Source organism: Ornithorhynchus anatinus, chromosome X1, assembly GCF_004115215.2.
Source record: "Ornithorhynchus anatinus isolate Pmale09 chromosome X1, mOrnAna1.pri.v4, whole genome shotgun sequence".
Taxonomy (NCBI): domain Eukaryota; kingdom Metazoa; phylum Chordata; class Mammalia; order Monotremata; family Ornithorhynchidae; genus Ornithorhynchus; species Ornithorhynchus anatinus.
In genome coordinates, this window is record NC_041749.1 from 91,407,542 (window position 1) to 91,435,535 (window position 27,994).

Sequence of the window (27,994 nt, forward strand, 5' to 3'; positions counted from 1 at the left end):
AAAGAGAGGGTGTGAACAAGTGATAAGTGGCAAGAGAAATGAGAATGAGGAAAAAGGCACAGTGAATAGATTGGCTTGAAAGGAGCTAGTCGTGAGAGGAGTGGGGTTTAAGTAGGGGGAGAGCTGATTGATTGCCTTGGAGCAATCAATCAGGAGTTGCTGCTTGATGTGGAGAGGAATTGCCGGTATTCGAGGCATGGGGAGATGGGCAAAAAATGATGCTTTGGGTATATGGTCTGGGCAGCATATGGACTAGAGACTGTGCTGGAGGCAGGCCTATCTCACAGGATAAAGGTTAAATAAGATTTTTGTGAAGCACCTTGAAGTCCTCACACATAAAGACTGTAGAAACCCAGACTTACTAATGACCCAAAGAAATGGGCTGGTCCTGCCCTGTTTGATTCTGGGTTTTCTGGGCTCAGGCAGAGGCTGGATGTCACCCAAGACTGTCCCTAATAATAAACTGCTTTACTCTGATGGGGAAATCTTTGGCCAAGTGACTGGAACAATCAGAGTTCCATTCAGATTTTAATGAGCTGGGTACTGTGTGCTAAATGAGTTCCCAGTGGGTAGTTTTCACCCAGGCACTCAGAGGCTTGATTTTATTCTGAACAGGACAGCCTGCAGTAATGGCCTTTAGGCAAACCTCAATATAAAGATGGCTGTGAGGAGAACACCACTCTCCTGGGCGGTAATTAAACCTCCATAAGGAAGGTCTTCCTACTCAGATGGTGTTTGAGAAACACTCAGTGAGCCACACCAGTGGAATGCAAGACATGAAGCCTCCAAAATAGTCAACCCCCTTTCCATTTGTTCAGAAGCTCTCTGTCTGACTCCTGCAGGTATCTTCTCCACACGATCACCACAATCTTAATGACCTCACTCAGTAACTCTGAATTAGGAAAACAGAGGAGTATTTTCAGGCACCAGGAGAGATGCTATGTAACTGGTTGGGGCACTGGTCAGTGCCTTTCCCAGGAGGCACGGAGCAGGCAGTGGAAGTCAGCTGCCACTCTGGGCACCACTGAGCCTCTCTAAAAATAGGTTTTCCAGGGGTCCTCGGCGTGAAGGAGCCTTATGGCCAATGGTATCTGGGCTGTGGAGGTCCTCTTTGGGAGCAGAGCTCAAGCCCAGGGCCTGGCCACTCATGGTGGTCAGGAAAGAGCCCTTGGGCCCAGTGGCCACATCTGTGAAGTCGAAGGAGTCACCAGAGAGGAAGCTGTCATCGCTGATGACACTCGGAGGTCGGCTTGGGTGGCTGGACTGCCCATCTCCTGCAAGAATTAGGGCCTCCATGGAGTCAGAGAGTCTCAAGGAGGAGCAGTCTAGCGGCAGGTCCAAACTTGCTGAAAATCTTCCATTCTGCTTCAGGATCCCTTTCTGCCTCTGGACCCCTCTTTCTGACCTGGCTGCGTGGCCTGAGGTATAGCTTTCCCTTCCTGGGCCCCCTGAGGCAGCCCCTCTCTCAGGAGATGAAGAGTAGCCAGATTCCCTCTGAAAGAACTGTTTCAAGATTCCTTTCTTGGGCATCTTAGTGGGCTCCAAGTGGGTTTCAGGTTGGCTGAGGTGAGGAGCCACCAGGAGGTGAAATCCCGGATGAACTCCGTCCTCAGACTCAGCGAGGTTGGGGGATGAGGAGGGACTGGGGAAGAAGGTGCTGTCCAAACTACTCCTTCTCTTTTTGAGAATGCCCTTGGGCTTTCTGCCGGGGCCCTGAGAGGCTGGGTCCTGTTGGGGCCGCTGGATATCATTCTCCTTCTTGGACTTCCTCAGGCAGGCCTTGTGGTTACCCCCAGGATTTCCTTGCCCAGAGATCAGTCCTGGGCTGAAATTGCCCTCAGGGAAGCTGTTCTGCCCGTCGATATAGCGGGCCAACAGCGGAGACTGGCATTCTGGGGAGGGCTCGCAGTCACACACCACCAAGCCATAGCCCCAATTCACCCACCAGTGGTTGGCCACATTTTCAATGGTTGCTCTGCCTTTAGCTTGCACGGTCAGCAACCAGTCGATCAGGCCACAAGCCCCTGAGAGCAGAAAGAAACAGATTCATTCTGTATTAGAGACCCATTTCTGAGTCAGTAACTCATTTACATATGAAACAAGCCCATGACAAATGGTATCACTGGGTCAGACCAATGATTCCTCCCCCCCCCCCCCCCCAGCCCAGAGTTCCATCTAGAGGCAAAAAGGTGACTACGGACTCTCAGCTGCAAGGAGTCTGAAATTCTGCTCCTCTAGTCCATGGTAATAATAATAATGATGTTGGCATTTGTTAAGCGCTATGCGCAGATCACTGTTCTAAGTGCTGGGGTAGATACAAGGTGATCAGGTAATCAGGTTGTCCCACGTGAGGTTCACAGTTAATCCCCATTTTACAGATGAGGTAACTGAGGCACAGAGAAGTTAAGTGACTTGCCCACAGTCACACAGCTGACAAGTGGCAGAGCCGGGAGTCCAACCCATGACTTCTGACTCCGAAGCCCAGGCTCTTTCCACAGACCTTATTTTTTTTTATTTTGCATATTTTGTCCAAGTCTTTATGTTGCCCTAGAGTCTTGTTTCATTGTTCCTTATGTGTATGTCACCCATCCCCTCTCCCTAACTTATTTTTTTAGGCTTGTGAGCTTCCTGAGAGCCAGACACCATGCCTAATTTACACTTGTGTATTCTTTCCCAACACTTAGTACTATGCCCTGAACACAGTAAGTGCTCGATAAATATGATTACTAACACTACTACTGGTGATTGCTCTTCTGGACATTCATTCATTCAATCTTATTTATTGAGTACTTACTATGTACAGAGCACTGTACTAAGCACTTGGAAAGTACAATTCGGCAACAGAGAGAGACAATCCCTACCCAACAACGGGATCCTCATAATTAGGAATGAGCCATCTAACACCCCTACCCTTCCCCTCTGCATACCTAACACCCTTCAGTAACCGATTATGAGAATTCAAATAATTTTAATTTAAAACCTTTGTGGACCTATTAATATTTTCCCCCTCTCTACAACTTTCTCTGGGAACAAATCCATTTGTTTGCTTCACCCAGTGGGTAGTAGTGTTTCCTTTTGTTTGTTTTGAAACTACCACCTTCAAGGGCCTAGAGAAGTGGAGTGGCCTAGTGGATACAGCACGGGCCTGGGAGTCAGAAGGATCTGAGTTCTAATCCCGACTCTGCCATGTGTCTGCTTTGTGATCTTGGGCAAATCACTTAACTTCTCTGTGCCTCAGTTACCTCATCTGTAAAATGAGGCTTAAGACTGTGAGCCCTATGTGGGACATGAAGTGTGTCCAACCTAATTAGCTTATATCTACCCCAACACTTAGTACAGTACCTGACCCACAGTAAGCACTAAACAAATACGAAAACAAAGCCTTTATTCTGTGTGTGTGTGTGTGTGTGTGTTCCATTGTCTTGGAGCTGTGGGATTTGACGAGCAACAATTTTAGATTTGCCCTGTCCATCCCTTCCCTGTGTGGTATTTAGGAATTAGGTTAGGAGTGTTATTGTGAAATACCCAATTTATTTCTCTTCCAGAAGTCTAACTACTTGATGAACAACAATTCCATATTTACCCTAGCCACACCCTTTCCGAGGGGGTCATGCCCTCTTTTCTGGGATCCAAACAAAAGGCTCTCCCTGGGAGATGATCCAGGGACACTGGGCCAGGGAAGGGAAAAGAGCCTTTCTGGACCCACGTGGATTAGTTTGACCCCCTTTTCATTCATTCATTCAATAGTATTTATTGAGCGCTTACTATGTGCGGAGCACTGTACTAAGCACTTGGAATGTCGGCATCAGATTGAGACAATCCCTGCCCAATGACGGGCTCACAGTCTAATCGGGGGAGACAGAGAGCAGAGCCAAACAGAACAAAACAAAAACAAGACAACATTATCACAATAAATAGAATCAAGGGGATGTACACCTCATTAACAAAATAAATAGGCTAATAAATAATATATACAAATGAGCACAGTGCTGAGGGGAAGGGGGAAGGGGGAGGAGCAGAGGGGAGGGAGGGGAGGGAGAGCAGAGGGAAAGGGGGCTCAGCTGAGGGGAGGTGAACGGGGAAGAGCAGAGGGTGGAGAGGGAGCAGAGGGAAAAGGGGGGAGCTCAGTCTGGGAAGGCCTCTTGGAGGAGGTGAGCTCTCAGTAGGGCTTATACTTTCCCCATCCCTCTCTCCTCAGTGGCCAAAAATGTGCATGGCTAAAGGAGGAAACAGACCCTATGTGCACAGGGAACAGTGCCATTTCTAGTAATGACCATGTGCCACAGTTGGCCAGTACTGCAAGAGAGCATAAACAGTCTTTAATAATTGTGACAGTTAAGTGCTTACTATGTACCAAACACTGGGGTAGAAACAACATCGTCAGATTGGACTGTGTGTCTGTCCCACAGGGAGCTCATTGTCTAAGGGGGTGGGAGAGTAGATGAGGAAACTAAGGCACAGAGATGTCAAATGATTTACCCAAGGTCACACAGTAAACAATTGGCAGAGCCAGAATTAGAACCCAGGTCAATCAATCAATCGTCTTCATTGATCACCTGCTATAGGCACAGCACTGTACTAAGTGCTTGGGAGAGTACAGTTGTTTTCCTACTATAATCCAGCCTGCTCATTTTGCTCCTCTAACACCAACCTAGTCACCGTACCTCTATCTCACCTATTTAGCCACTGACCCTTCGCTCACGTCCTACAACTCCCTCCCTATTCATATCCAAAAGACAATCACTCTCCGCAGCTTCAAAGCGTTATTAAAAGCACATTTCTCCGAGGCCTTCCCCAACTAAGCCCTCATTTCCCCTACTCCCTCTCCCTTCTGTGTCGCCCTTGCACTTGGCTTTGTACCCTTTATTCACCCCACCCTCAGGTCTACAATGCTTATGTACATATCTATAATTTCTTTTAATATTTGCCTCCCACTGCTAGCCTGTAAGCTCCTTGTGGGCAGGGAACATATCTACCAAATTCTGTTAATAATAATAATGTTGGTATTTGTTAAGCGCTTACTATGTGCCAAGCACTGTTCTAAGCGCTGGGGTAGATACAAGGTAATCAGGCTGTCCCATGTAGGGCTCACAGTCTTCATCCCCATTTTACAGATGAGGTAACTGAGGCACAGAGAAGTTAAATGAGTTGCCCAAGATCACACAGCTGACTAGCGGCGGAGCCAGGATTAGAACCTATGACCTCTGACTCCCAAGCCCGAGCTCTTTCCACTGAGCCACACTGCTTCTCTATGTTCTACTCTCCCAAATGCTTAGTACAGTGCTCTGCCCACACTGATTGACAGACATGTTCCCTGCCTACCAGGAGCTTATAGTCTAGAGGTCGCCTGACTCCCAAGTCCTATGCTGTTTCCACCAAGCCACACTGCTTCCCATTGGTGCTATGATTCGGAAGCACTCCTTCACCCAGTCAACAGATTTTAAAACACCCAACAGCTCTGTGTTCCCTTATTTGTCATACACCCACCATGAGTTAGATCCTGGCAAGGCTTACCCGAAACATGCGGAGGTTTCCTGTAGTCTCCCCTGCCAATCTGCTCTGTCAGTACCTTGTAGTTGTTGCTGTCAAAAGGCATGCTGCCGTACACAAGAGCATACAGCAGAACTCCCAGTGCCCAACAGTCCACCTGAGGAAAAAGAAGAAAGAGCATTTAACTTCAGGGAAATCAAGGCCTCTGCCTCAGGACAGACTCTACATTAGACACTAGCTTACAAAGTTTTGTTGCGAAGAATCTAGGTTTCACCTAGAGTAAACCCAGGGTACTGAGAAGTATTAACAAACCGGCTGAGCTGAAGATTGACAAAACAACCCACAGGTGGATTGACCAAGGAACAGAAAAGAAGTCAACAACAGCAGGGTCTAACCAAGAAACTAAATTTGGTTTTGAAAGATTGGGGTTAGAGATCAGTTGAGAGTTGGGTACCTCGACTAGTCAGTTTTGTGCATTTGAGGTTTGATCTGTCTTTTCTTGGATACCCAACTATAAAGGCAGTTAAGGGCATGATATGCAGCCAGCGGGGCCAGATTAACACAGGGTCTCAGGGAATGGAAACCTAGAGCCTTGGGTTGAGAGGACTCATGAACACATCACATTGTTGTTGCCAAAATTCTAACCCCCACCCCCACCAAAAGCCATCTTCAAACATGGCTGGATGAAGCACACCCACCCCTACCAATCGCTCCCCTTCTTATGGCAGAACCCTATCTTCCCTACAACGCTGAGAAGCAGTGTGGCGTGGTGGATAGAGGATGGGCCTAGGCAGGATCTGGGTTCTAATTCCTGCTCTGCCATTTGTCTGCTGTGTGACCTGGGGCAAGTCACTTCACCTCTCTGTGCCTCAGTTTCCTCATCTGTAAAATGGGAATTAAGACTGTGAATCCCATGTGTGAGCTCCCTCTAGACTGTGACTTCGTTGTGGGCAGGGAATGTGTTTGATGTTATATTGTACTCTCCCAAGCGCTTAGTTCAGTGCTTTGCACACAGCAAGCGCTCAATAAATACGATTAATAATTCATTCATTCAGTAGTATTTATTGAGCGCTTACTATGTGCAGAGCACTGTACTAAGCGCTTGGAATGTACAAATCGGCAACAGATAGAGACAGTCCCTGCCCATTAGGCTTACAGTCTAATCGGGGGAGACAGACAAAAACAATAGCAATAAATAGAATCAAGGGGATGTACATCTCATTAAAGCAATAGCAATAAATAGAATCAGGGTGAAGTACATCTCATTAACAAAATAAATAGGGTAATAATAATGTGTCCAACCTGATTAGCTTGTATCTACCCCAACGCTTAGTACAGTGCCTGGCACATAATAAGTGCTTAAAATGCCATAAAACCCCCAGTAGCAACCAAAAAACTCTGACTGATTGCTGGAACCAGCAGATGCTGCCCCGGGGATGGGGGTGGGAATGTAGCCCCAGCTCAGAAAACTTTCCCTCAGTTTCGTTCAACTGGGCAGAGGAGAGAGCTGTAGGGAAAGAAGCGGGACAAGAGATCACCCATTCACTTATTCTCACCTATTCTCTCCGTCTTCTCCTCGCCCTTTCGGAAACGTGGCTCTCTCCCGAAGACACGGTCTCCGCCGCCGCTCTCTCCAGCGGAGGCCTCTCCTTCTCCCACTCCCCCAGACTCACCGGTAAGGGAGGAGGCGTCGGCTTCCTCTTCTCACCCCGTTGCCGCTTCCGCACTATCCCTCCTCCCCCCTCCCTCTCCTTCCCCTCCTTCGAAGCCCATATCATTCGCCTCTACCACCCACTCCAGTTACTTGTCGCCGTCATCTACCGCCCTCCCGGTCCCACCTCCGACTTCTTCAACCACCTTGACCCCTTTCTCACCTTCCTTCTCTCCTTCTCTCTGCCCACTCTGATCCTTGGAGACTTCAACATCCATACGGATGTACCCGACGACTCCTCTGCCGCCCGCCTGCTATCCCTCCTCGACTCTGCCGACCTCCTCCTCCACCATACCGCGCCCACTCACCGACTCGGTCACACCCTCGATCTCGTCATCTCCTACCGCTGCACTATCTCCTCACTTCACCAACTCTGAAATCCCTCTCTCTGACCATAACCTTCTCACCTGCCTCATCTCTCACACTCCCTCCCCCTGCAAATCTTCGCTACTGCCCCACAGAGACCTCCGCTCTCTCGATCCCATCCGTCTTTCCAAAAGCATCTCTCCTCACCTTGCCGCCCTGTCCTCACTTCCCACTCTCGATGATCAGGTCTCTGCTCTCAACTCCACCCTCTCTACTCATCTCGACTCTCTCGCCCCCCTTTCCCTCCGCCGCTCTCGCTCCACTAACCCACAGCCCTGGATCACCTCCTCTGTCCGCCTCCTACGCTCCTATGCTCGAGCTGCCGAGCGCTGCTGGCGAAAGTCCAAGCACCAAGCCGACCTCACACACTTCAAATTTATCCTTTCCTGCCTTAACTCTGCCCTCTCCTCCGCCAGGCTAAACTTCTTCTCCTCCCTCATCGACACCCATGCCCGTCACCCCCGCCGATTGTTCCGGACCTTTAACTCTCTCCTTAGGCCCCCTGTTCCTCCCCCTCCCCCATCTCTCACCCCCAATGATCTGGCCACCTATTTCCTCACGAAAATCAACACGATCAGGTCTGAGCTCCCCAAAGTCACCCCTCCGCCTCTCCCCTCCCCCCCACCAACTCTCTCCCCTACTTTCCCATCCTTCCCTGCAGTATCCTCAGAGGAGATCTCCTCCCTCCTCGCAAGTACCACCCCCTCCACCTGCGCCTCGGACCCCATTCCCTCTCACCTTCTTAAAACCATCGCCCCTGACCTCCTCCCTTCCTTAACTTCTATTTTTAACCACTCAGTCTCCAAGGGCTCCTTCCCCTCTGCCTTCAAACATGCCCACGTCTCCCGCATCCTAAAAAAACCCTCTCTTGACCCCACTTCCCCCTCCAGTTATCGTCCTATCTCCCTACTACCCTTCCTTTCCAAAATCCTAGAACGAGTCGTCTACAATCGATGCCTAGAATTCCTTAACTCCCATTCTCTCCTAGACCCCCTCCAATCTGGCTTCCGTCCCCTCCACTCTACCGAGACTGCTCTCTCTAAGGTCACCCGTGACCTCCTTCTTGCCAAATCCAATGGCTCCTACTCCATTCTGATCCTCCTTGACCTCTCTGCTGCCTTTGACACTGTCGACCATCCCCTCCTCCTCCATACCTTATCTCACCTTGGCTTCACGGACTCTGTCCTCTCCTGGTTCTCCTTTTACCTCTCTGGCCGATCATTCTCGGTCTCCTTCGCTGGAGCCTCCTCCCCCTCCCATCCTTTAACTGTTGGAGTTCCTCGAGGGTCAGTTCTTGGCCCTCTTCTGTTCTCCATTTACACTCACTCCCTCGGTGAACTCATCCGCTCTCACGGCTTTGACTACCATCTCTACGCAGATGACACGCAGATCTACATCTCCGCCCCTGTCCTCTCCCCCTCCCTTCAGGCTCGCATCTCCTCCTGCCTCCGGGACGTCTCCACCTGGATGTCGGCCCACCACCTAAAACTCAACGTGAGCAAGACTGAGCTCCTCATCTTCCCTCCCAAACCCGGTCCTCTCCCAGACTTCTCTATCACCGTCGATGGCACGACCGTCCTTCCCGTCTCTCAGGCCCGCGATCTCGGTGTCATCCTTGACTCGTCCCTCTCGTTCACCCCACACATCCTATCCGTTACCAAGACCTGCCGGTTTCACCTCTACAATATCGCCAAGATCCGCCCTTTCCTCTCCACCCAAACGGTTACTTTACTGTTACGGGCTCTCGTTATATCCCGGCTAGACTACTGTGTCAGCCTTCTCTCTGACCTCCCTTCCTCCTCTCTCGCCCCGCTCCGGTCTATTCTTCACTCCGCTGCCCGGCTCATCTTCCTGCAGAGACGATCTGGGCATGTCACTCCCCTTCTTAAACAACTCCAGTGGTTGCCTATCGACCTCCGCTCCAAACAAAAACTCCTCACTCTAGGCTTCAAGGCTCTCCATCACCTTGCCCCTTCCTACCTCTCCTCCCTTCTCTCTTTCTACCGCCCACCCCGCACGCTCCGCTCCTCTGCCGCCCACCTCCTCGCTGTCCCTCGGTCTCGCCTATCCCGCCGTCGACCCCTTGGGTCACGTCCTCCCGCGGTCCTGGAACGCCCTCCCTCCTCCCCTCCGCCAAACTGATTCTCTTTCCCTCTTCAAAACCCTACTTAAAAATCACCTCCTCCAAGAGGCGTTCCCAGACTGAGCTCCTCTTCCCCCTCTACTCCCTCTGCCATCCCCCCTTTACCTCTCCGCAGCTAAAGCCTCATTTTCCCCTTTTCCCTCTGCTCCTCCACCTCTCCCTTCCCATCCCCACAGCACTGTATTCGTCCGCTCAACTGTATATATTTTCGTTACCCTATTTATTTTGTTAATGAATTGTACATCGCCTCGATTCTATTTAGTTGCCATTGTTTTTACGAGATGTTCTTCCCCTTGACGCTGTTTATTGCCATTGTTCTCGTCTGTCCGTCTCCCCCGATTAGACTGTAAGCCCGTCAAACGGCAGGGACTGTCTCTATCTGTTGCCGACTTGTTCATCCCAAGCGCTTAGTACAGTGCTCTGCACATAGTAAGCGCTCAATAAATACTATTGAATGAATGAAAGTCTTCTCTCCTCCTTTTCTCCCCCTGCCCCAAACACTCTTGGCTGCCAGAAATCACACCTGAGCGGGAGTCAGTTGGCGGTTTGGGGAATAGGGAGAAAACACCTACTAATAGCCTCATTAGCAATAACTAATAGCCCCATCAATTAGCAAATGCAAATTGCAGGGGGATTAGCAATTGTTAACGCAAACAACCCCTGGGGCGTGCCTAGAGTAATCAGTTTCAGCCGGGCTGGGACAGCTGTGCAGAGAATCCCCTTTGGTGGGGCTAAACAGAGCTCCTAGATGGGTTCTAATCAGTCAGAAGGGGAAGAGGCTCTAAGAGCCTCAAACAGAACGAGATGTGATCACCTCGGGGCCCCTGGAAAGTCCATTAGCACCAGACAAACAGGAGTGTTAACCCCAGCCCTACTCCCCAAGTTGCTCACCTCGGGTCCTTGATAGGGGAGCCCCTTCACAATCTCTGGAGATGCATAGAGGGGACTTCCACAGTATGTCTCCATCACCTGGTACTGGCTATACTTGTTGGAAAGTCCAAAATCTGCCAGCTAGAAAAAGAACAATGAATGGTATGTCAATTTTTTAAATGATATTTGTTAAATCCTTACTATGTGCCAGGCACTATACTGAGTGCTGGGGTAGATAGAAACTAATCAGGTGGGACACATGGGGCTCACGGTTTTAATCTGCATTTTACAGATGAGGTAACTGAGGCACAGAAAAGTGAAGTGACTTGCCTAAAGTCACACAGCACACAAATGGCAGAGTAGGGAATAAAACTCAGATCCTTCTGACTCCCAGGCCTGTGTTCTATTCACTAGGCTATGCTGCTTTTGACATCACATCCAGGCCTGCCCCTGCTGTCTTAAGCTCCTTGATACTTCTCTGATTTATGGAAACATGAGACTCAGGGCATGTTCCATAAGCCTGATGTCCTGCATGCTGCAGTGGTCTGATACTGAGGTTTCAGAGGAATGAGATCTCCAGATCTTTGTTGTAAAAGCTTTAGGGTAGGTAGAAATCTTCAAGGGTGTTTGCACCGGGTGAGAAATCTGAAACTGGTGAAAGTGTTAACTGGATCTGAAAGATAGTGATTTTTTTTTCCTTTCAACCCCAGAGGATGGAGGAGAGACTGAGCCCTGACCTAACTGGCTCTACATGGGGAATTCTCACCATGCCAGGTTAAGATGGGAGCTTTTGCCGCTGCTGAAGTGTTTAGAAAGTTGAGAAAGAGCCCACAATGAAATTCACATGCACCTTCTGCACTAGAGGATGATGGACAGATTCCAGAAAGTAGAGCAATCAGTATCTTTAAGAATTGGACTCAGACCAGAAAAGTGTGTAGAAGTCTAGTATGGGAAGTGCAGCAGCGCTCCCAGGAAGCTAAAAATCATGGAATTGGGAGAGCTAGCCACCTGCTGGGGAACCGTTGGGACTGAGACTCCACAATGGAATATATAGGCCTCTTCAAGGACATGGGCATGAATGGGGTCCTCACCTCTGGGGTTGGCACTGAAGGGGCAGAGCCATTAGCTTCACCTTAATAGCTTTTGGGGCCAGGTGGGCAGCTGTTCCTAGCCCATTCCTGCTCCTTGGAGCTGTGTACATCTGTAATTTTATTTACCTATCTATCTATATTAATGTCTGTCTCCCCCTCTAGACTGTGAGCTGGTTGTGGGCAGGAATGTGTGTGTTGTTATACTGAACTCTCCCAAGAGCTTAGCACAATACTTTGCACACAGTAAGTGCTCAATAAATACAACTGAATGAGTGAATAAGTGGAAAGGGACCAGAGGTTGAGTCAAGCTTGCAGTGGGGCCATCTTTTGCCCACTGCAGACCGGAGAAGGAAGTAGGAAGAGAACATAGCTTGTCACTTCTGCTTCTTGGGTACAGGCTCAGTGTGGGTGACTTCATCAGTGGTATTTATTGAGTGCTTACTGTGTGCAGGGCACTAGATGAAATCCCTGCCCACAAGGATCTTACAATGTACAGGGAGTGACAGACATTTAAATAAATTACAGATAAGGGAAATAGTGGGGTATACAGATATTTACATAAGTGCTAGGGGGCTGGGATGAGTATCAGAGTGTTTTGGGGGAGGGTGGATGGGGAAATCAGGGCTTAGTAAAGGGAGGCCTCTTGAAGGAGATGTGATTTTAGGAGGGTTTTGAAAGTGGGAAGAGTGGTGGATTGCCGGATATGAAGGGGGGAAGGGAGTTACAGGTCCGAGGGAGGATGTGGACAAGGAATCAGCGGCAGGAGTAGACAAGACCGAGGTTCAGAGAGTGAGTTGGCGTTAGAGAGGTGAACAGGCTGGGTTGTAGTAGGATATCAGTGAAGATCAATCCACGGGGAGAGTGAATTGAATGACTTAAGCAGAGGGTAAAGCGTTTCTGTTTGATGAGAAGGTTGATGGGCAGCCATTGGAGGTTCTGGAGGAATGGGGAGACATGGACTGAACTTTTTTAGGAAAAATGATCCATGCAGCAGAGTGAAGTATGGACTGGAGAGAGAAGAGGAGGCAGGGATGGCAGCAAGGAGGCTGATGCAATAATCAAGGAGGGTATGATGAGTGCTTGGATCAGTCTGGTAGTTTGGATGGAGAGATAAGGGTGGATTGTAGAGACGTTGTGAAGTTTGAAACGACAGGATTTGGTGGCAGATTGAATAAGTGGACCGAATGAAAGAGATGAGAAAGCCTACGTCAAGGTATGGGCTTGTGAGAGAGGGAGAATGGTGGTGGCGTCTATAGTGATAGGGAAGTCTGGGGGATGACAGGGTTTGGCTTCTCCCACCTTCACCCCAGTGTCCTGAGGGAGGGGCCATCCACCCCCCACCTTGCCTGTGGCTGGCTCTGCTGCTCAGGCAGCCCTGGGAATCCTCTGAAAATGGGACAGGGGGCAGTACTCCAGAGCTACCACGGAGCAAGCAGCTCATGGGACTGTACAGACATCACCACCCCGGGTCAGGACCTGTGGCCACGGCTTGCCACCTTGGCATAAAAGCCACAAGGTGAAGCCGTGCTTGGGTGGCCCCTGCTGCAGCAGCTCTAGAATGCAGACCCCTGTTCAGTTCCCAGTGCCAGTGCCCACCCCCTTTGCCCCCCAGGTTGCTTGGGCTAATGGAGAGGGAGGTTCCTCCTCATGGGGGAGGGCAGAAAGAGGGGCAAGAGAAACTGTGCTGCCTTTCAACCAGGTCTATTGGCCACACCCCATCCTCCCTTCCTCCCTCAACCTATTCTCAGAAGACCCCTCAGGCAGAGAGGCAGACGACCTTTCCTGCTGGGGCTTCAGGGTAGGGAGAGAGACCCGCACTTGGCCCCAGTGAGGTTCAAAAAGCCGTGGGGGAGAAGAAGGAAAAGCCCCAATCAATACTTTTTCCTTCCTCTTCCCCACCCTCTCTCCTCTTTCCCTCTTTCTGTCCCCTTCCCTTCCTGTTCCCCTCCCCTTTTCTCCTCATTACTCTTACTCCCGTCTCCTTTTCCCTCCCCCCCTTTTCTTTCCTTCCCCTCTTCCTGCTTCCACCCTAACATCCCTCCCCGCTTCATGCCCCACCCCCAAGTTTGCCTCTTGGCTCAAAAAAAAAAATTGGCACTTCTGCTTAGGTGCTGACATAACTGACCCTCAGTGACCCAGCAGAGCCCCATTTCCTAGCAGAGAGAACACCTATAATAATAGGTATGTGCTTTACTAAGTGCTAGGGTAGATACAAGATAATCAGGTCAGACACAGTCCCTGTCCCGCATGGGGCTCACTAACTGAAATGGAGAAGAACAGGAATTTCATCCCCATTTCATAGGTGAGGAAACTGAGACACAGAGAATGAAGAAACTGGCCCCAGGTCAGAAAGCAGACAAGTGGCAGATCCGGGATTAGAATCCAAAGTCCCCTGACTCTCAGGGCCATGCTCTTTCCACTAGACCAGGCCCCTGAGGGGCCCTGGGTGGTGATGATAAAGATGGCGATGACAATTAGGAGTTTGCTGGGTCCATTTTCTCTGTTCTTTCACAGCCAGTTCATATACTGGGTGATACTTTACTCTCAACTCCTTCCTGGAATTCAGCTTTATTTAGCTAGCAGCATCCTAGAGCCAACTGCTCTTTGGCACTGACTTTGCTTTCTTTTTGTGAAAGACTCAGAATGCAGGAAAGCAAAGAATCACCACAAGCAACTCCCAAAGCGGCAGACCAAAGTGCCGAGCCCAAAACACTTGGCCTTCCTCTGACGCCACTACAGAGGCCCGAGCCAAGACCCAGACTGAAAATACAAATGAGACAGGGAAGTTGAGTGGCATTTCCCATCAGGAAGCATGTGACATGGCTTCAAGTTGGTAATGCAGAGAATGTGAAACACATCCTGTTATTGCACCAGCCTGAAGCGGAGGCCCCAGAGAGAGTGAACGCCCCAGTGACTGCAGCCCCTGAACGATGTCCTCTTTGTGTAGCTGAGAGTGAAACAGACATTCCCCACATTCTCTATGGCAATCTCCAGTATGAGGTGCCTGCCTTAAAAGGCACTGGGGACGGTGGCAGAAGGTGGCTCAACTCCAGGGCCCCCACCCCTGGTATTTTTAGAAACGCGATGAATTTCCAGGCTATTTCAGTCCTGTTCCACTTCAGCTGCCGTACACACCAGCCGGCATCCATTAAGCAGTTTCCCACAGTCCAGCTACAAACGGAGTGTATTGCTGCACTTGCCAGTGTTGGAACTTCCAGCTGGAATTGGAGTGAGGGAACTTACCAGGGTAAGGCTTGAAGGAGGGAGGGCCTGTTCTCATTGTCCTGGAACTCTGGCAATGTCTGTGCCTGTTTGAGGCAAGTGGATTTTTTTTTTTTTTTTGGTCAAAGGAATTTCTGGGGGAAGATTCCTTTCTTGACCCGAGTTTGCATGGGGCAAACCAAACCTAATAAGTGCCAAGCTAACGATAGCAGGGATGGTCCCTAGCAGACATATAGTGTACTACTTTAGAGCCCACCACGAGAACTCTGTCCATCTCACGGACAAATAGTATTTCAAATGGCTCAGCCCTTAGCTCTGTTCGCCAATTCACTGCCACCCAGAGAGGGAGGATTTCAGGCGGCTGTCAGCAGCATAAAGAGAGCAAAATGGAGCTGCCAGAATGCCCAGGCAATAGTTGTCAATCAGGAAAATTCCCAAACCAATCAGGAGACAACCACAGATGCAGAGACTTATGAGCCCAGACGAACCTATCTGCACCACTTCAAGCCATGAGTCTTGAGGCACTGAAATGCCGCCAAAAAACTAGTAGTTCAGGGGTTGGACAACCAAGGAACATGTAGCCTCTCCAATTTTTTTTTTCCATTTGACATTAGTCGTGTCCCACATGGACTTGGCTTCCGAAGCTGTGGGAGCATCTCTTGGAGACTGAGGAGGAATTTTTCATCTTGAGGGAAAAACAAATCATGAAGCAGTACAAAAAAGCCAAGGGGAAGGGTTGGAGCTGCTTCCTGTGTCTTAAAGGGAGACAGAGAAGAAGAAGGAAAAGATGGCTTTGCAAATGCTCATGACCCTGAGAATTGGAGGTGGGTGTTCTTGCTTCTGGGAGTTGGGTGGCTCCTGCCACACTTTTATCAGCCCTGAATTCTGGCTTCCCTGAGTTTTGGCCAATGGATGATCAGGGTTGGACCTCCAAGGAGAGGTCAGAGCCACAGAGAAGGGGCTCTGCGGGATCAGTCCTGATCAACCACCCTCACCACCTACCTTCACATTGAGCTTCTCATCCAGAAGGATATTCTCTAGTTTGAGATCACGGTGAACAACACCTTTCTGGCAACACAAAGGAATAGAGCAAAATCAGAAAAGATTGGTTCTAGGTGGTAATAGTTATTATTAGTGTTGTTATTATTAATCATAATAATTGTGATATTTAAATGCTTGCTATGTACCATATGGTGTACCAACTACTCTACTAAGCTCTAGGGTAGATATAAGGTGTCAGACACAGTTCCTGTCCCCGACATGGGGCTCACAGTCCAAGGGGCAGGAGAAATGGGTATTTAATCCCCATTTTACAGGTGAGGAAACTGAGGCACTGAGAAGTAAAATGATTTGCCCAAGGACGGATGGCAGGCAAATTGCAGAGCCTGGATTAGAATCCAGGTCTTCTGACGTCCTGGCCCATGCTTTTTCCACTAGAAGTGGGGCTGACCCCAGAAGAAAGCATAGAGAACACTTCAAGATCAAAGTGTATTTTTGGGTGGGGTAAGCTTTGTCTCACATGGTAGAAATAAATGATATATTTCACATTACCACTCTCATCTCAATTCCATCCTAACATGGAATTGTTGTTCATCAGATCCCATAACACCAGGTCAAGGGGGTACCCACCGAAGCTTGAAGGTCGGTAAGTTCAAAATGAACAAAAAGAAACACTCCTTCACCCAGTGGGTGGTAACCAAATGGAATTCATTCTCACAGGAAGTTGGATACTCTGAAAACAACAGTAGGTCCAACAGAGGTTTTGACGCAATTCATCGACAAGAGGTCCGCGATGGGTTACTAGAAGGTTCAGGGCCCTCTGGTCAATAATCAATCAATCAATGATATTTGTGGCATGCTTACTTTGTGCAGGGCACTGTACTAAGTGCTTGGGAGAGTATGATACAACAGAGTTGGTAGATGTGTTCCCTGCCCACAGGGAGAGACAGACATTAAAATAGATTAGGGATAATGATGAGGATTGTTGACTGGAGGGGGAATCATTGTGCACATAATCTAGTGGAAAGAGTATGGGACTACTACTGCCCTGCTGTGTGTCCTTGGACAAGTCATTTAACCTCTCTGGGCTCATTTTTCTGTTCTGTAAAACAGGGATAATAATAATTGCCCATCTCTATCTCAAAAGAGCTGTTGTGAGGATAAAATCAGGGCCAGCTTCAGAAGGTAAAAAGTGAGGCAGCTGTCTCAGGATGCATTGTGAAAAATCTGGCCTGTGGGACTGAGGCAGATGAAAATCCCTCTGCCCAATTCAAAAGTAGTGTCTGTGTTCTTAGGGACCTGCGCAGAGGACACAATGGCTCTGGAGCATGTGGGGTGGGAGTGGTTGTCATTAATCCCTCTGGAGAATCATTGTAGGTTCAGGAAGTAGGATAAACTCAAACATATGTTGTTTTTACAGCAAAGCACATATAACATCAGGTGCTTTGGGGAGAGGCTCACTCTAGGGAGGGGGTGACATTTTTTTCCCATCTCAAGGTTGGCCAAATGTCTGAAGTCGACCCTGGATAAAATGAGATGATGATATGAAAGTACTTTGAAAAAAGAAAAAAGGCTTCCTTTGCCCTTCACTCCTTTCCCAATACTTCCAGGCACTTCCCTTCTGAAGAAGCCCTAGAAGGTTTACTTCGGGAGTTTAAGAAAAAGAACTGTGTCCGGAGGCTAGGCATCAGTAATCCTAGAGGTCTTTTCAGTTTGTTTTTAACTCAGCCAGTCAGTCAGGGTGACCTCTTAGACTGGGCCAATATTGAACCAAAACCAAAAATCCACCAGTGGAAATCTGAGTAACTTTGGAGTGAGTTTTTTTTGAAAATCCAACAATCTAGATTAGTTTAACCCTTTTGTGCTATTTGGGCAATTCTAACATGCTCACTAAGGGCAATGAAGTCCTTATTTCCCCTTGCTCATAAACAGTTCCTTTGAGTTTCAGTAGAACTGGGGCAAGCAGATGATCTCAGAGGCATCAAAGTGAGTTATTGGCATAGTATAGAACTGACTTTAGAGTATTCATTTTGTCAGGGACCTACTGGCTTTGCCCCAGTCTTATTATTTCTCTCAGGGGTTACCTAGATCAATCCCACCCACTCTGTTTTTTCTCCCCAGACCCAAGACCCATCCTTCACCTTATGGCAATAGTGAACAGCTGAAACAATCTGGCGGAAGAAGCCTCGAGCCTCGTTCTCCGAAATCTGGCCCCGGTTGTTGATGTAGTCATAGAGTTCTCCGTTACTGGCGTACTCCATGACGAGGATGAGTTTATCTCGGTTCTCAAAGACTGAGGGGGGAGAAATCCAAAGGCTCAGACATCGCCCCAACCATGACTGGTCCCTTCCCCTTCTTCTCCTCCTCTTTCATTCAGGGAAGCTAATCTTTAGTCCAAGGGTAATAAGTATTAAGCTAATGGGAGACTGGAGGTGGGAGATATTATTTCTAATTTTACCAGATTGGATTTTTGTAAAACATTGCTCGGGCTCGGGGGCCTCTGGGAATTATGCGTGTTATTAAAAATCATTTGTATTAAAATTAAGTCCCATCTGCTCCATGTATAGAACTGTCCTGTTGCTATGGGAACCCCCTGAAATAAACCGCTCACGAACCAGTGTCAGAAGGGAATTGGGTTAGTGATGATGGAAGTAGATCAGGTCATTTAGACGACAGTTGTCAGAGATGAATACCAAGGGGAGTGCAGATCGGAAAGGGTGGTAAGTGGGGGATGCTGGCCCCTGTTCTGATTTTCAGGAAGGAGGGAGTCCTGCAGACCTTCAAAAACCTGGACAATGTTGGGGTGCTTGAGCAGAGCCAGGATTTCAATCTCACGCTGGAGATGCACTTGGTCCAGCTCATCTGTGATTTTGTCTTTCCTGATCGACTTGATGGCAACCTACAGAGAGAAGACAGGTGAGGTTTCAAGCAGGGCAGGTTGCTCGGGTCTTGGATGTACGAGCACGTGTGTGTTGTGTATACGTATATACGGGTATGTATGTGTGCATATATATATATATATATAAAAGGTTGCTGCTCTGGGGGCACCTATGTGGACATGTGAGCACATAGACCAGAGGAAGCCTGGCCTAATGGAAAAAGCACACCCCATGTGGGAGAGGGACTGTTTCCAACCTGATGATCTTGTGCCTACTGTAGCGCCTATTACAGTGTTTGGCACAGAGTAAGCACTTAACAAGCACTATTATTACTATTATTATTATCATAATTGTTATTCTCCCTCCTATTTAGGCTGGGAGCCCAATGTGGGAAAGGGACTGTGTCCAATCTGATTATCTTGAATCGACCCCAGCGCCTAACAGAGTGTTTAACACCACAAGTACATTTAGTAGTGGTGGTATTCTCCTGCCTAGTTAGACTGGGAGCCCCGTGTGGGACAGGGACTGGGTCTGATCTGATTATCTTGCATTTATCCCAGCACAGTGTTTGATACATAGTAAGTGCTTAACCAAAACCACTATTATTTTATCTAGGGACATTTTGAGTTTGGGCATGAGTTTATTGATCAGCAGGGGATGGGGCAGGGTTATTACTACCTGCAGGTCATGCCTGGACCTTAGCTCACTCATGGGATTTATTTCAGGGCTAGAAGGTCATGGAAAAATTCTTCTCTTGATGGTAGTGCCAGATGACACTCTCAGCTTATCTCTCACCCTCCAGAGAAGCCTGACAAGCCAGGCCGGAGGCACGGTGAATCTACTGCAGTTAGGAACGGCAACTCAGCTCCTGTCTGAGCCAGACATTTCCTGCATCACAGTCCCCACTGGCCTCAGAAGTCAAGTATCTGTCTTGGTCAAGGAGAAGTTCTGGCTCCCGGCCAAATCCTCACCATCCTGGGCTGCTCATCATTAATTTGTTTCCCTAACGGGTTCCTTGTCTAGTTCGATCCTTCAATTCTAAGGCATCGGTCTTAAATGATACCTCGGTTCTGGAAGGAAGTGGTGAGGGGAGAAATGAGTGGAGCAGATAAAGAGAGTAGAAATGGAGGCTTAGGACAGCCTATAATGTCATCTGTCAATCAGGCGAACATGGTGACAGCAGAATTCCTGGCTCCACAAACGCTGGCCTCAGTTCTTTTGGGGAACTGCAGGGAAAACTGCCCAGGAACAACAGCCTGAGAATTCAGAAAGACCTCCGGGAAAAGCCCAGTCCAATTCACAACTCCTTTGTGAATCTCGCACTTGTAAGCTTACTGTGGGCAGGGAATGTGTCTGTCATATTGTATTCTCCCAAGCGCTTAGTAGTGTTCTGCACCCCAGTAAGCATTCAATAAATATGATTGATTGGCTAAAAATAATTTCATGCAGAGCTTTTCCACCAGGGGTAGAATGATGACAATAACAATAATAATTATAATAGTGGTGTTTGTTAACCACTTACTGTGTGCCAAGAACTGTACTAAGCACTGGGGTACATACAAGATCATTCAATCATATTTATTGAGCATTTACTGAGAAGCAGCGTGGCGCAGTGGAAAGAGCATGGGCTTTGGAGTCAGGGCTCATGAGTTCGAATCCCAGCTCTGCCACTTGTCAGCTGTGTGACTGTGGGCAAGTCACTTAACTTCTCTGTGCCTCAGTTCCCTCATCTGTAAAATGGGGATGAAGACTGTGAGCCCCACGTGGGACAACCTGCTTCCCCTGTGTTTACCCCAGCGCTTAGAACAGTGCTCTGAACATAGTAAGCGCTTAACAAATACCAACATTATTATTACTGTGTGCAGAACACTGAGACACAGATCCTGTCCCATGTGGGAGCTCACAGTCTAAGTAGGAAGGGAGGAGGGGTATTGAATCCCCCTTCTACTGTTGAGGAAACAGACCTTGTTCCATATGGGGGCTCACAGTCTAAGTAGGAGGATGGACTGCTATTGTAACCCCATTTTACAGATGAGGAAACTGAGGCCCAGAGAAATGAAGTGACTTGCCCAAAGTCCCAGGGCAAGCTAATGGCAGAGCCGGCATTAAAACCCAGGTCCTCTAACCCCCAGGCCTGTGCTCTTTCCACTGCCTCCTTGGAACCAATGCATTAGAGGACAGCAGTGGGGAAAGCCACTATGCCCGATGCGTTTCCAGCCACTGCAGAGCTACTCCTTGCTGGGCTCCCTGCCACAGGGAAAACAACAGAGAGTCCAAGAAGAATCCGAGCAGCAGCAACTGGAACAGGTGAAAAGAGAAACCGCTCCTGTAGCAGCTGATAACTCAGCTGATTCTTGCTGGAATTGCCAACATGTTTGGTACTTGGGTTTATCAGAAGAGGGTATAACTGGCTATTGGAAGGCAGTGTAAATGTACAAGACAAATATCAAGAGATAGGCAAAGATTGGGAAGTTATGTACCAGCCACAAAATTGATCTTATGAAAGGTTTTATTCTGGGAATAGATGCACAGAGGAATATGTCATTAACTTTATGGGAAGAATCAAAAGGGAAACAAAGTTCATTTCATTTGATCTTACCTATTTGAAGTAAGGACTTTTTGAACCTGACATTCAAATTGATATATATTTGCATACAATCATTGGTATCACCAGAATTTATTTAAAAGCCTACTGTTTGCTTCCTCAGATTTTTGGAGCAGAAAATCTGTTTGCCTAAGGCCAGCTAGAAGCCTCTGGGGTAGAGTTAAATGGTCACCCCAAGAGAACGAGTAGAAACCCTTTCTCTTGAGTCCTTCAAAAGTGGCCTGGACAGCACCCAGGAGGGGATGTGCTATGCATGGCAGCATCCCATTTTGCCTGCGGAGTTGACTGAACGTTTTCTCCCGGGGCGGAGGGGAGGGGGTAGCTTCCTGAGAGCCAGGTGGCAGTTAAACAAGATGAGCTCCGAGTCAGGGGAAGCGGCAGGTGGGGTTTAATTAGCCCAGCAAGCCCAATCCCATTGGGATAATGCGTAATGTGGGAGCCTGACACTAGTGTCCTAGGCTACATTCAGCATCGACCTGTCTGCTGTGATGGGTTTTGATGTTTTCTGGTTTGGGTTTCTCTGAGAAGGGAGGTGAAACGGGGCTTTGCTGCCCTGTATCCCCGTAAGAGAAGTACACATCAGCATTCTGCAGCTTCCGGAAACGGTCACCACATCCTCCTCCGGGAGGGTGGGGGGGGTCACGCGTGAGTGCGTGTCTGGAGGGGGCGGGGGGTGAGTGTGTGTGTGTATACATTTCAGCCGCAGATGTCAAAGCTGCTGTTGTGGGGCATGAACTGTTGTGGCAGATGTATTTCTGAGCCAAATGGGCGTTGGCTGCAAATGTGGTTTCAGTATGTTAGCGAGGGTGAGAAATTAATCACCACGCTGGGGAGAGACAACTAGGCAGACTCTATGGCCCAGGAAGGAGCCACAACTGGGGGCCTGAGGAGGGAATTGGATGCTTGATTTTTATTCATGTTCTCTGTCAGGATCACACGAGGAAGGGGGCTTGCTTTAAAGCCCGATGAAGCCTGGGAATGAGGTAGGGAGGGGGTGTTGGTGCCAGGAGCTGAGCTGAGAAATGGCTGCCACTTCCTCCTCCCCTCAACCTCTGGCCCGTTTGAGAGTCACCAGTCTTAACTCTTCCTCCTCTTCAGTAGTTGCAGGGAGTGGGCAAGTAAGTGCAAAAGAGAAGTGGGGGATCGCAAGGTGCGGTTGGCCTCAGAGATGTGAGATTGTGATACTCCTGGGTGCCCATGTGAGTAATTACTGCAGTATTTAAGGGCTTATTGTATGCCAAGAACTGTTCTAAGCGCTGGACTAGATACAAGTTATTCAGGTTGGACACCATCCCTGTCCCACATGGGGCTCACAGTCCAAGTCTGAGGGAGAACAAGCATTGAATCCCAATTTTACAGTTGAGAAAACTGAGGCCCAGTGAAGTGAAGTGACTTGCCTAAAGTCGTGACTTGCCCAAGGTCACACAATAGTCAAGGGGCGGAGCCAGTATTAGAACCCAGGTCGTCCGACTTCCGGACTCGGGCTCTTTCCACCAGGTCATGTTGCTCCTCATGCATATGCTGCTTGCGTACACATTTTGCACGCAGAGAGAAAACCTACATGAGAGCTAAGCACCTTGATGAGGCCACTGCACGGCAGCCATAGCTGGAGCCAGAGGACGGGGAGGCCCACAAACAGAATGAGGGTAGTAGGGAGCATTGTGGAAACAACTCCCCTTCACCCCCACTCTCGACCCTACAGTCAGGGGTTTGGGATCATCAGTCTGGATCCTTTCACCAAATCTGAGTTTAGAGGAGGAAGAGAAAGCAAAAGCCCTCTCACTCAGGAAGAATGCTGAGAGCAGGAGACTTCTTCTAGTGCAGCAGTAGGCAGGGGTGGAGGAGAGATGAGATTCCTCTGGGCCTTCATCCCCTCAGTCATCAATGGTATTTACTGAGTACTTACTGTGTGCAGAGCACTGTACTAAGCACTTGGGAGAGTACAGTATACCAGATTTGGCAGACATGTTCCCTGACCAAAATGAGCTTACAGTCTAGAGGGAGCTTACTATCTAAAGAAAGCTCTGCCAGACCATGTCCCTCCCCTTTCCAGCTCTTTGAGAAAGCCATCCGCCTTCATGGAGCCTTCCCTGATTTCATATCACTCATCAGATCTCCCTCTGTGTGCATAAATTTTAGTTATTTTTATTTCTTTATCTTGCTATTTTGATTTATGCTCAATAATCTTGACTAACTGTATGTTCTTTGTATTTCTGCTTGCCTCCACCCATTAGATTGTGGGCATCTTGAAGAACAAGCTTCTCTCTGCATTCTAAACACTTAATAGTCACAGTCGATAGTTTGGGGAGCAGCGGGACCTAGTAGAAAGAGCACAGATCTGCGAGTCAGAGGAATTGTATATATTTTCATTACCCTATTTATTTTGTTAATGAAATGTACATCGCCTTGATTCTGTTCTATTTATTTGCTATTGTTTTAATGAGATGTTCATCCCCTTGATTCTATTTATTGCTATTGTTCTTGTCTGTCCATCTCCCCCGATTAGACTGTAAGCCCGTCAAAGGGCAGGGACTGTCTCTGTTACCGATTTGTACATTCCAATCGCTTAGTACAGTGCTCTGCACATAGTAAGTGCTCAATAAATACTATTGAATGAATGAATAATTCTGATTCTGCCACTGGTTTGCTGTGTGACCTTGGGTGAGTCTCTTAACTTCTCTGTGCTTCAGTTTCCTTAGCTGTAAAATGGAGATTCAATACCTGTTCGCCCTTCTACTTAGACTGTGAGCCCCGTGTGGGACAGGACTATATCCAACTTGATTATCTTGGATCCACCCCAGGGTTTAGAACAGTGCTTGACACATATTAAGTGCTTAATGAGTACCATAATTATGACGATGATGATAATGATACTGATGGATTGACCCCTAGGAGAGGAAGCTACTGGCAGTATGGGGAACTGCTCTCCCTGAGATGGGGACTTCTCTGACTTCTCTGGCTCTTTTGGGGCCTATCCAGCCCCTGTCCATGTTGTCTTGTTCCATTTTGTCTTTCCAAAGGCCCTGGGAGGGAAGGATTATTGATGACAGGACAGGGGAGGGCCTCGGTTCTAGCTGCACTCATAGCTAAGGGCAGACTGACATAGAGAAAAGGCTTTCCAGTTGGCTGAGGCTCTGTTTTGTCCATCTCTGGGATTGGAAAGGGGCAGTCCATCCCCCCCGTTCCTACTCATTTCCTTGGCACTAGTCGGGTTTTGTTCCTTAAGGCTGTGGTGAGTTGGGAACAGAAAAGAGTTCAGCTGACTTTAGGATTGAGCCCTCATTTAACCTCTTCTCAGACATTAGGCCTTCTTAAAGCTCAAGGGAGAAGCAGAACCACAAGCTACCTCATTAGACTGGAGACCTTACTTCTGTCTATGTGATCCAGGCGATGGCCTCATTTCTTCATTTCACTTTTTCTGTGAAGTCTAGACCTTCCAGCAATTCCCAGATAATTGTGGGACTGGGATGGAAATGGGGATGGGGTTTTGGGAGGCGGAAGTGTTTAACTGCCAAACTGCCACTGAAAGATTAATCGTCCTTGGGGGTTTGTGGCCTCCATCCACCTGTTGTTCTTCCTTTTTTTAATGGTATTTGTTAATAATAATAATAATCATGGTATTTGTTAAGCGCTTACTATATGCCAGACATTGTTCTAAGTGCAGGGTAGATACAAGGTAATCAGATTGGACACAGTCCCTGTCCCAAGTGGGGCTCTTGGTCTTAATCCCCATTTTACAGATGAGGTAACTGAGGCCCAGAGAAGTTAGTGACTTGCCCAAGGTCACACAGCAGACAAATGGCAGAGCCAGCATTAGAACCCAGGTCCTTCCGACTCCCAGGCCTGGACTCTATCCACTAGGCCATGATGTTTCTCTTCCTCGTCCTGCCTTGAGTCCCTCCTAACCTTGCTGAAGAGATCCCTGGGGTCAGATTATGGAAAGGATACAGGTTATGGAAAGTCAATGGGAATTCAGTGCCTCTTCTCCCTCCTACTAAGACTGGAGCCTCATGTGGAAGAGCATGTAGAGAAGCAGCATGGCTCAGTGGAAAGAGCACAGGCTTGGGAGTCATGGGTTCAAATCCTGGCTCAGTTGCTAGTCAGCTGTGTGACTTTGGGCAAGTCACTTAACTTCTCTGTGCCTCAGTTAGCTCATCTGTAAAATGGGGATTAAGACTGTGAGTCCCATGTGGAACAACCTGATCACCTTGTATCCTCTCCAGAGCTTAGAACAGTGCTTTGCACATAGTAAGTGCTTAGCAAATGCCAGAATTATCATGTGGGAGAGGGACTGTGTCTAAACTGATGAACTTGTATCTACCCCACTGCTTACAACTTGTGCTTGGCACATAGTAAATGCTTAATGAAAATAACAATAATAATAATAATAATAATAATGAGAATAATAAGCTAGCTACCTTGTGCCAGAGAGGGAAGTCTTTAGGCTTTGTGGGGAGGTTTTGAACCCCAGCCCCTCAGACCAGCTTAATGTCTACATACGGCTTAGTCATGTTGCTGACCTTCAGATAGGGATGTGAGCTTGAATCTTTGTGTCTCCTGAATCTTTTGTGTCTGGAGGCACTGGGAGAGACCATTCAAGACTCCTCTGGGGACTGGGTGAGACCTTTGTGCACACAGAGACCCATACATTAGGAGTCACACGGACACACACAGAAGGAAACTCATTATTGCTCTGCTGAGAGTTGGAAGCGAAAACGCCGCCCCCCCCCCCCCCCCCCGCACAATACCACACCCCACCTCAAGAAATCCTACATTTCCCAGGACAAAGAATCTTAAGCACCCCCTGCTAACAGACGCCCTAGACCCGAGTTGTCATCTGGTCTGCTAAGCCAAAAGAGATCTAGCTAATCAGACAACAGATTCATTAGATTCAAAGAAACTTTCAAGTGATTTGAATGGCCTGGAGGTTAGTTCTCTAAATGCCCGGTGACCATCTAAACAATGGTCACGGTTGATAGCCATGGTTCCGGTTGCAGTGCCGAGAGGGCCGGCCAGAGTTCTGGCTCCTCTTCTACCCCTCCACTGCCAAGTCCTGGCTGAACGGGACTTCTGGCCTTGGGGCTGCTGTCCAGACTTCAACTCTGGAAAGAACTGTTTCCACTTGAGAAACCACAGAATGACCCTGTCAGCCCAAGGACGGCCAGGTTTGCAGAGCCTGGGACAGGCTTGCTTCTCCAGGGGACCTGGAGCTCTGAGAGAGGGAGCAGGACCCAGCAGGGACGCTTCTCTTGGTCAGGCGGCTAGAACTCAGGGATTTCTCGGGGGGGGGGGGGGAGATTCCCTGGGATTAGCCCCCGGCCATCATCAAGACACTGGTGGGGCTCTTGTCTGGGTTTATCCAGCTCTGTATGTGGGCGCCTGTCAGTTTGTGTCTGCATGTCTGGGCCTGTGTGTGAGTGTGTGTGTGTGTGTGCGCGTGACTGTGCACGTACTTGTCTGTGAACATGCACCCACAATAGGCGGTACTCACCGTCCTGTTTGTTCCTCTCTCGGTGGCTTGCTTCACTTTGCCGTAGGTGCCTCTCCCCAGGGTCCCCAGGACCTCGTATCTGTGCTTCACGCTGTGTTTGTGCTGGTGTTTCCGCACCTTTCCTGGCATTGGTAGATCCAGGCCCCTTCCCATTGTCCCCAAGCTCTCTTCTCTGGGATCCACTGCTTCCTCCTCCTCGGATCCACAGGGGTCTCTAAACTCAGCTGCCATCATCCACCCTCCTGCCCTTACTCACTGAGGCTGCTCTGTGGCAAGCACTCCCTGTCATGGGGCTACCTTATCTGGACAGAGGAGAGGTGTGTGTCGGGGGAGACCTATCTGCCTCCCTCACTGCTGGGGAGCCCAAGTCCTTGCAGGCGAGACCCCAGCAACAGTCTCCTCCTCTCAGGAAAGTGGCCAGAGATCCCACCAGGCGTGGTCAAATCCTTTTCCAATCAGCTCTCTGGAAGAGAGCAAAGGCATCTTCCCCTCCTGTCGAGCTGGGACAGTAGGGAGTGTTCAGCTGCTCCCCGGTGCTGACAGCTTTTCTGAAGCTCTTGCCCTTCCTACGGCATCTGCTGGCTTGCCTTCCTCTTCGGGCACTGCCTGCTGTTGGACTTAGGACAGCCCTTTGCTCTCTGCACCATGTGTGCCCCGTCCTTCTCCATCCTGCCCAGGGAGAGCCAACGCTTCCCAGGTCCCCACACTCCTTCCTCCCCCTTGATCCTGGGAACTGAGCTCCTGCCCAGCGTCTTGGCTCTGACGCTCAGATCCCCTCAGCTAAATTGCTTCCTCCTTGCCGGGGAGCAAGCACTAACTGTGAGTCTGTTCAGAGAGCCGCTTGCCTGCTCTGAGTGGGAGGAGGAAGGAGAGAAGGTGGAGCCTCAGTTCCTCCCCAGTCACAACCTGCTGTTTCCATCTTCCTCCCAATTCTGCCTCTCCTCCAGGGAACCCAGCCCCAACAGGAATAGGCTTTAGGCTCACCTCCCTCCCTTAACCTCCCTTATGCCCTCATAGCCTGCCCTTACCTGCCTACCTAGGGCTTCCAGCTTTTCACAGACATGCTAAGTGAATTTCCCATATTTGGGGACGAGGGGAGATGGGGTCCCCTAGGAGAGTTCAAAGGA

The 27,994-nt window shown here is 48.9% G+C and overlaps 1 protein-coding gene across 1 annotated transcript; it reads right to left on the minus strand.

The window, feature by feature from the left end:
- On the minus strand, window positions 1–27,682 carry LOC114806439 (NUAK family SNF1-like kinase 1). Its single transcript, XM_029050614.1, has 7 exons — window positions 26,868–27,682; window positions 18,671–18,791; window positions 18,034–18,185; window positions 15,896–15,961; window positions 10,602–10,721; window positions 5,515–5,647; window positions 1–2,024 (listed from the first exon to the last, which is right to left on the minus strand). The coding sequence occupies exons 1-7, from the start codon at window positions 27,099–27,101 to the stop codon at window positions 1,003–1,005; spliced, it is 1,848 nt and encodes a 615-aa protein (XP_028906447.1). The 5' UTR covers window positions 27,102–27,682; the 3' UTR covers window positions 1–1,002.
- Window positions 27,683–27,994: the final 312 nt, after the last annotated feature.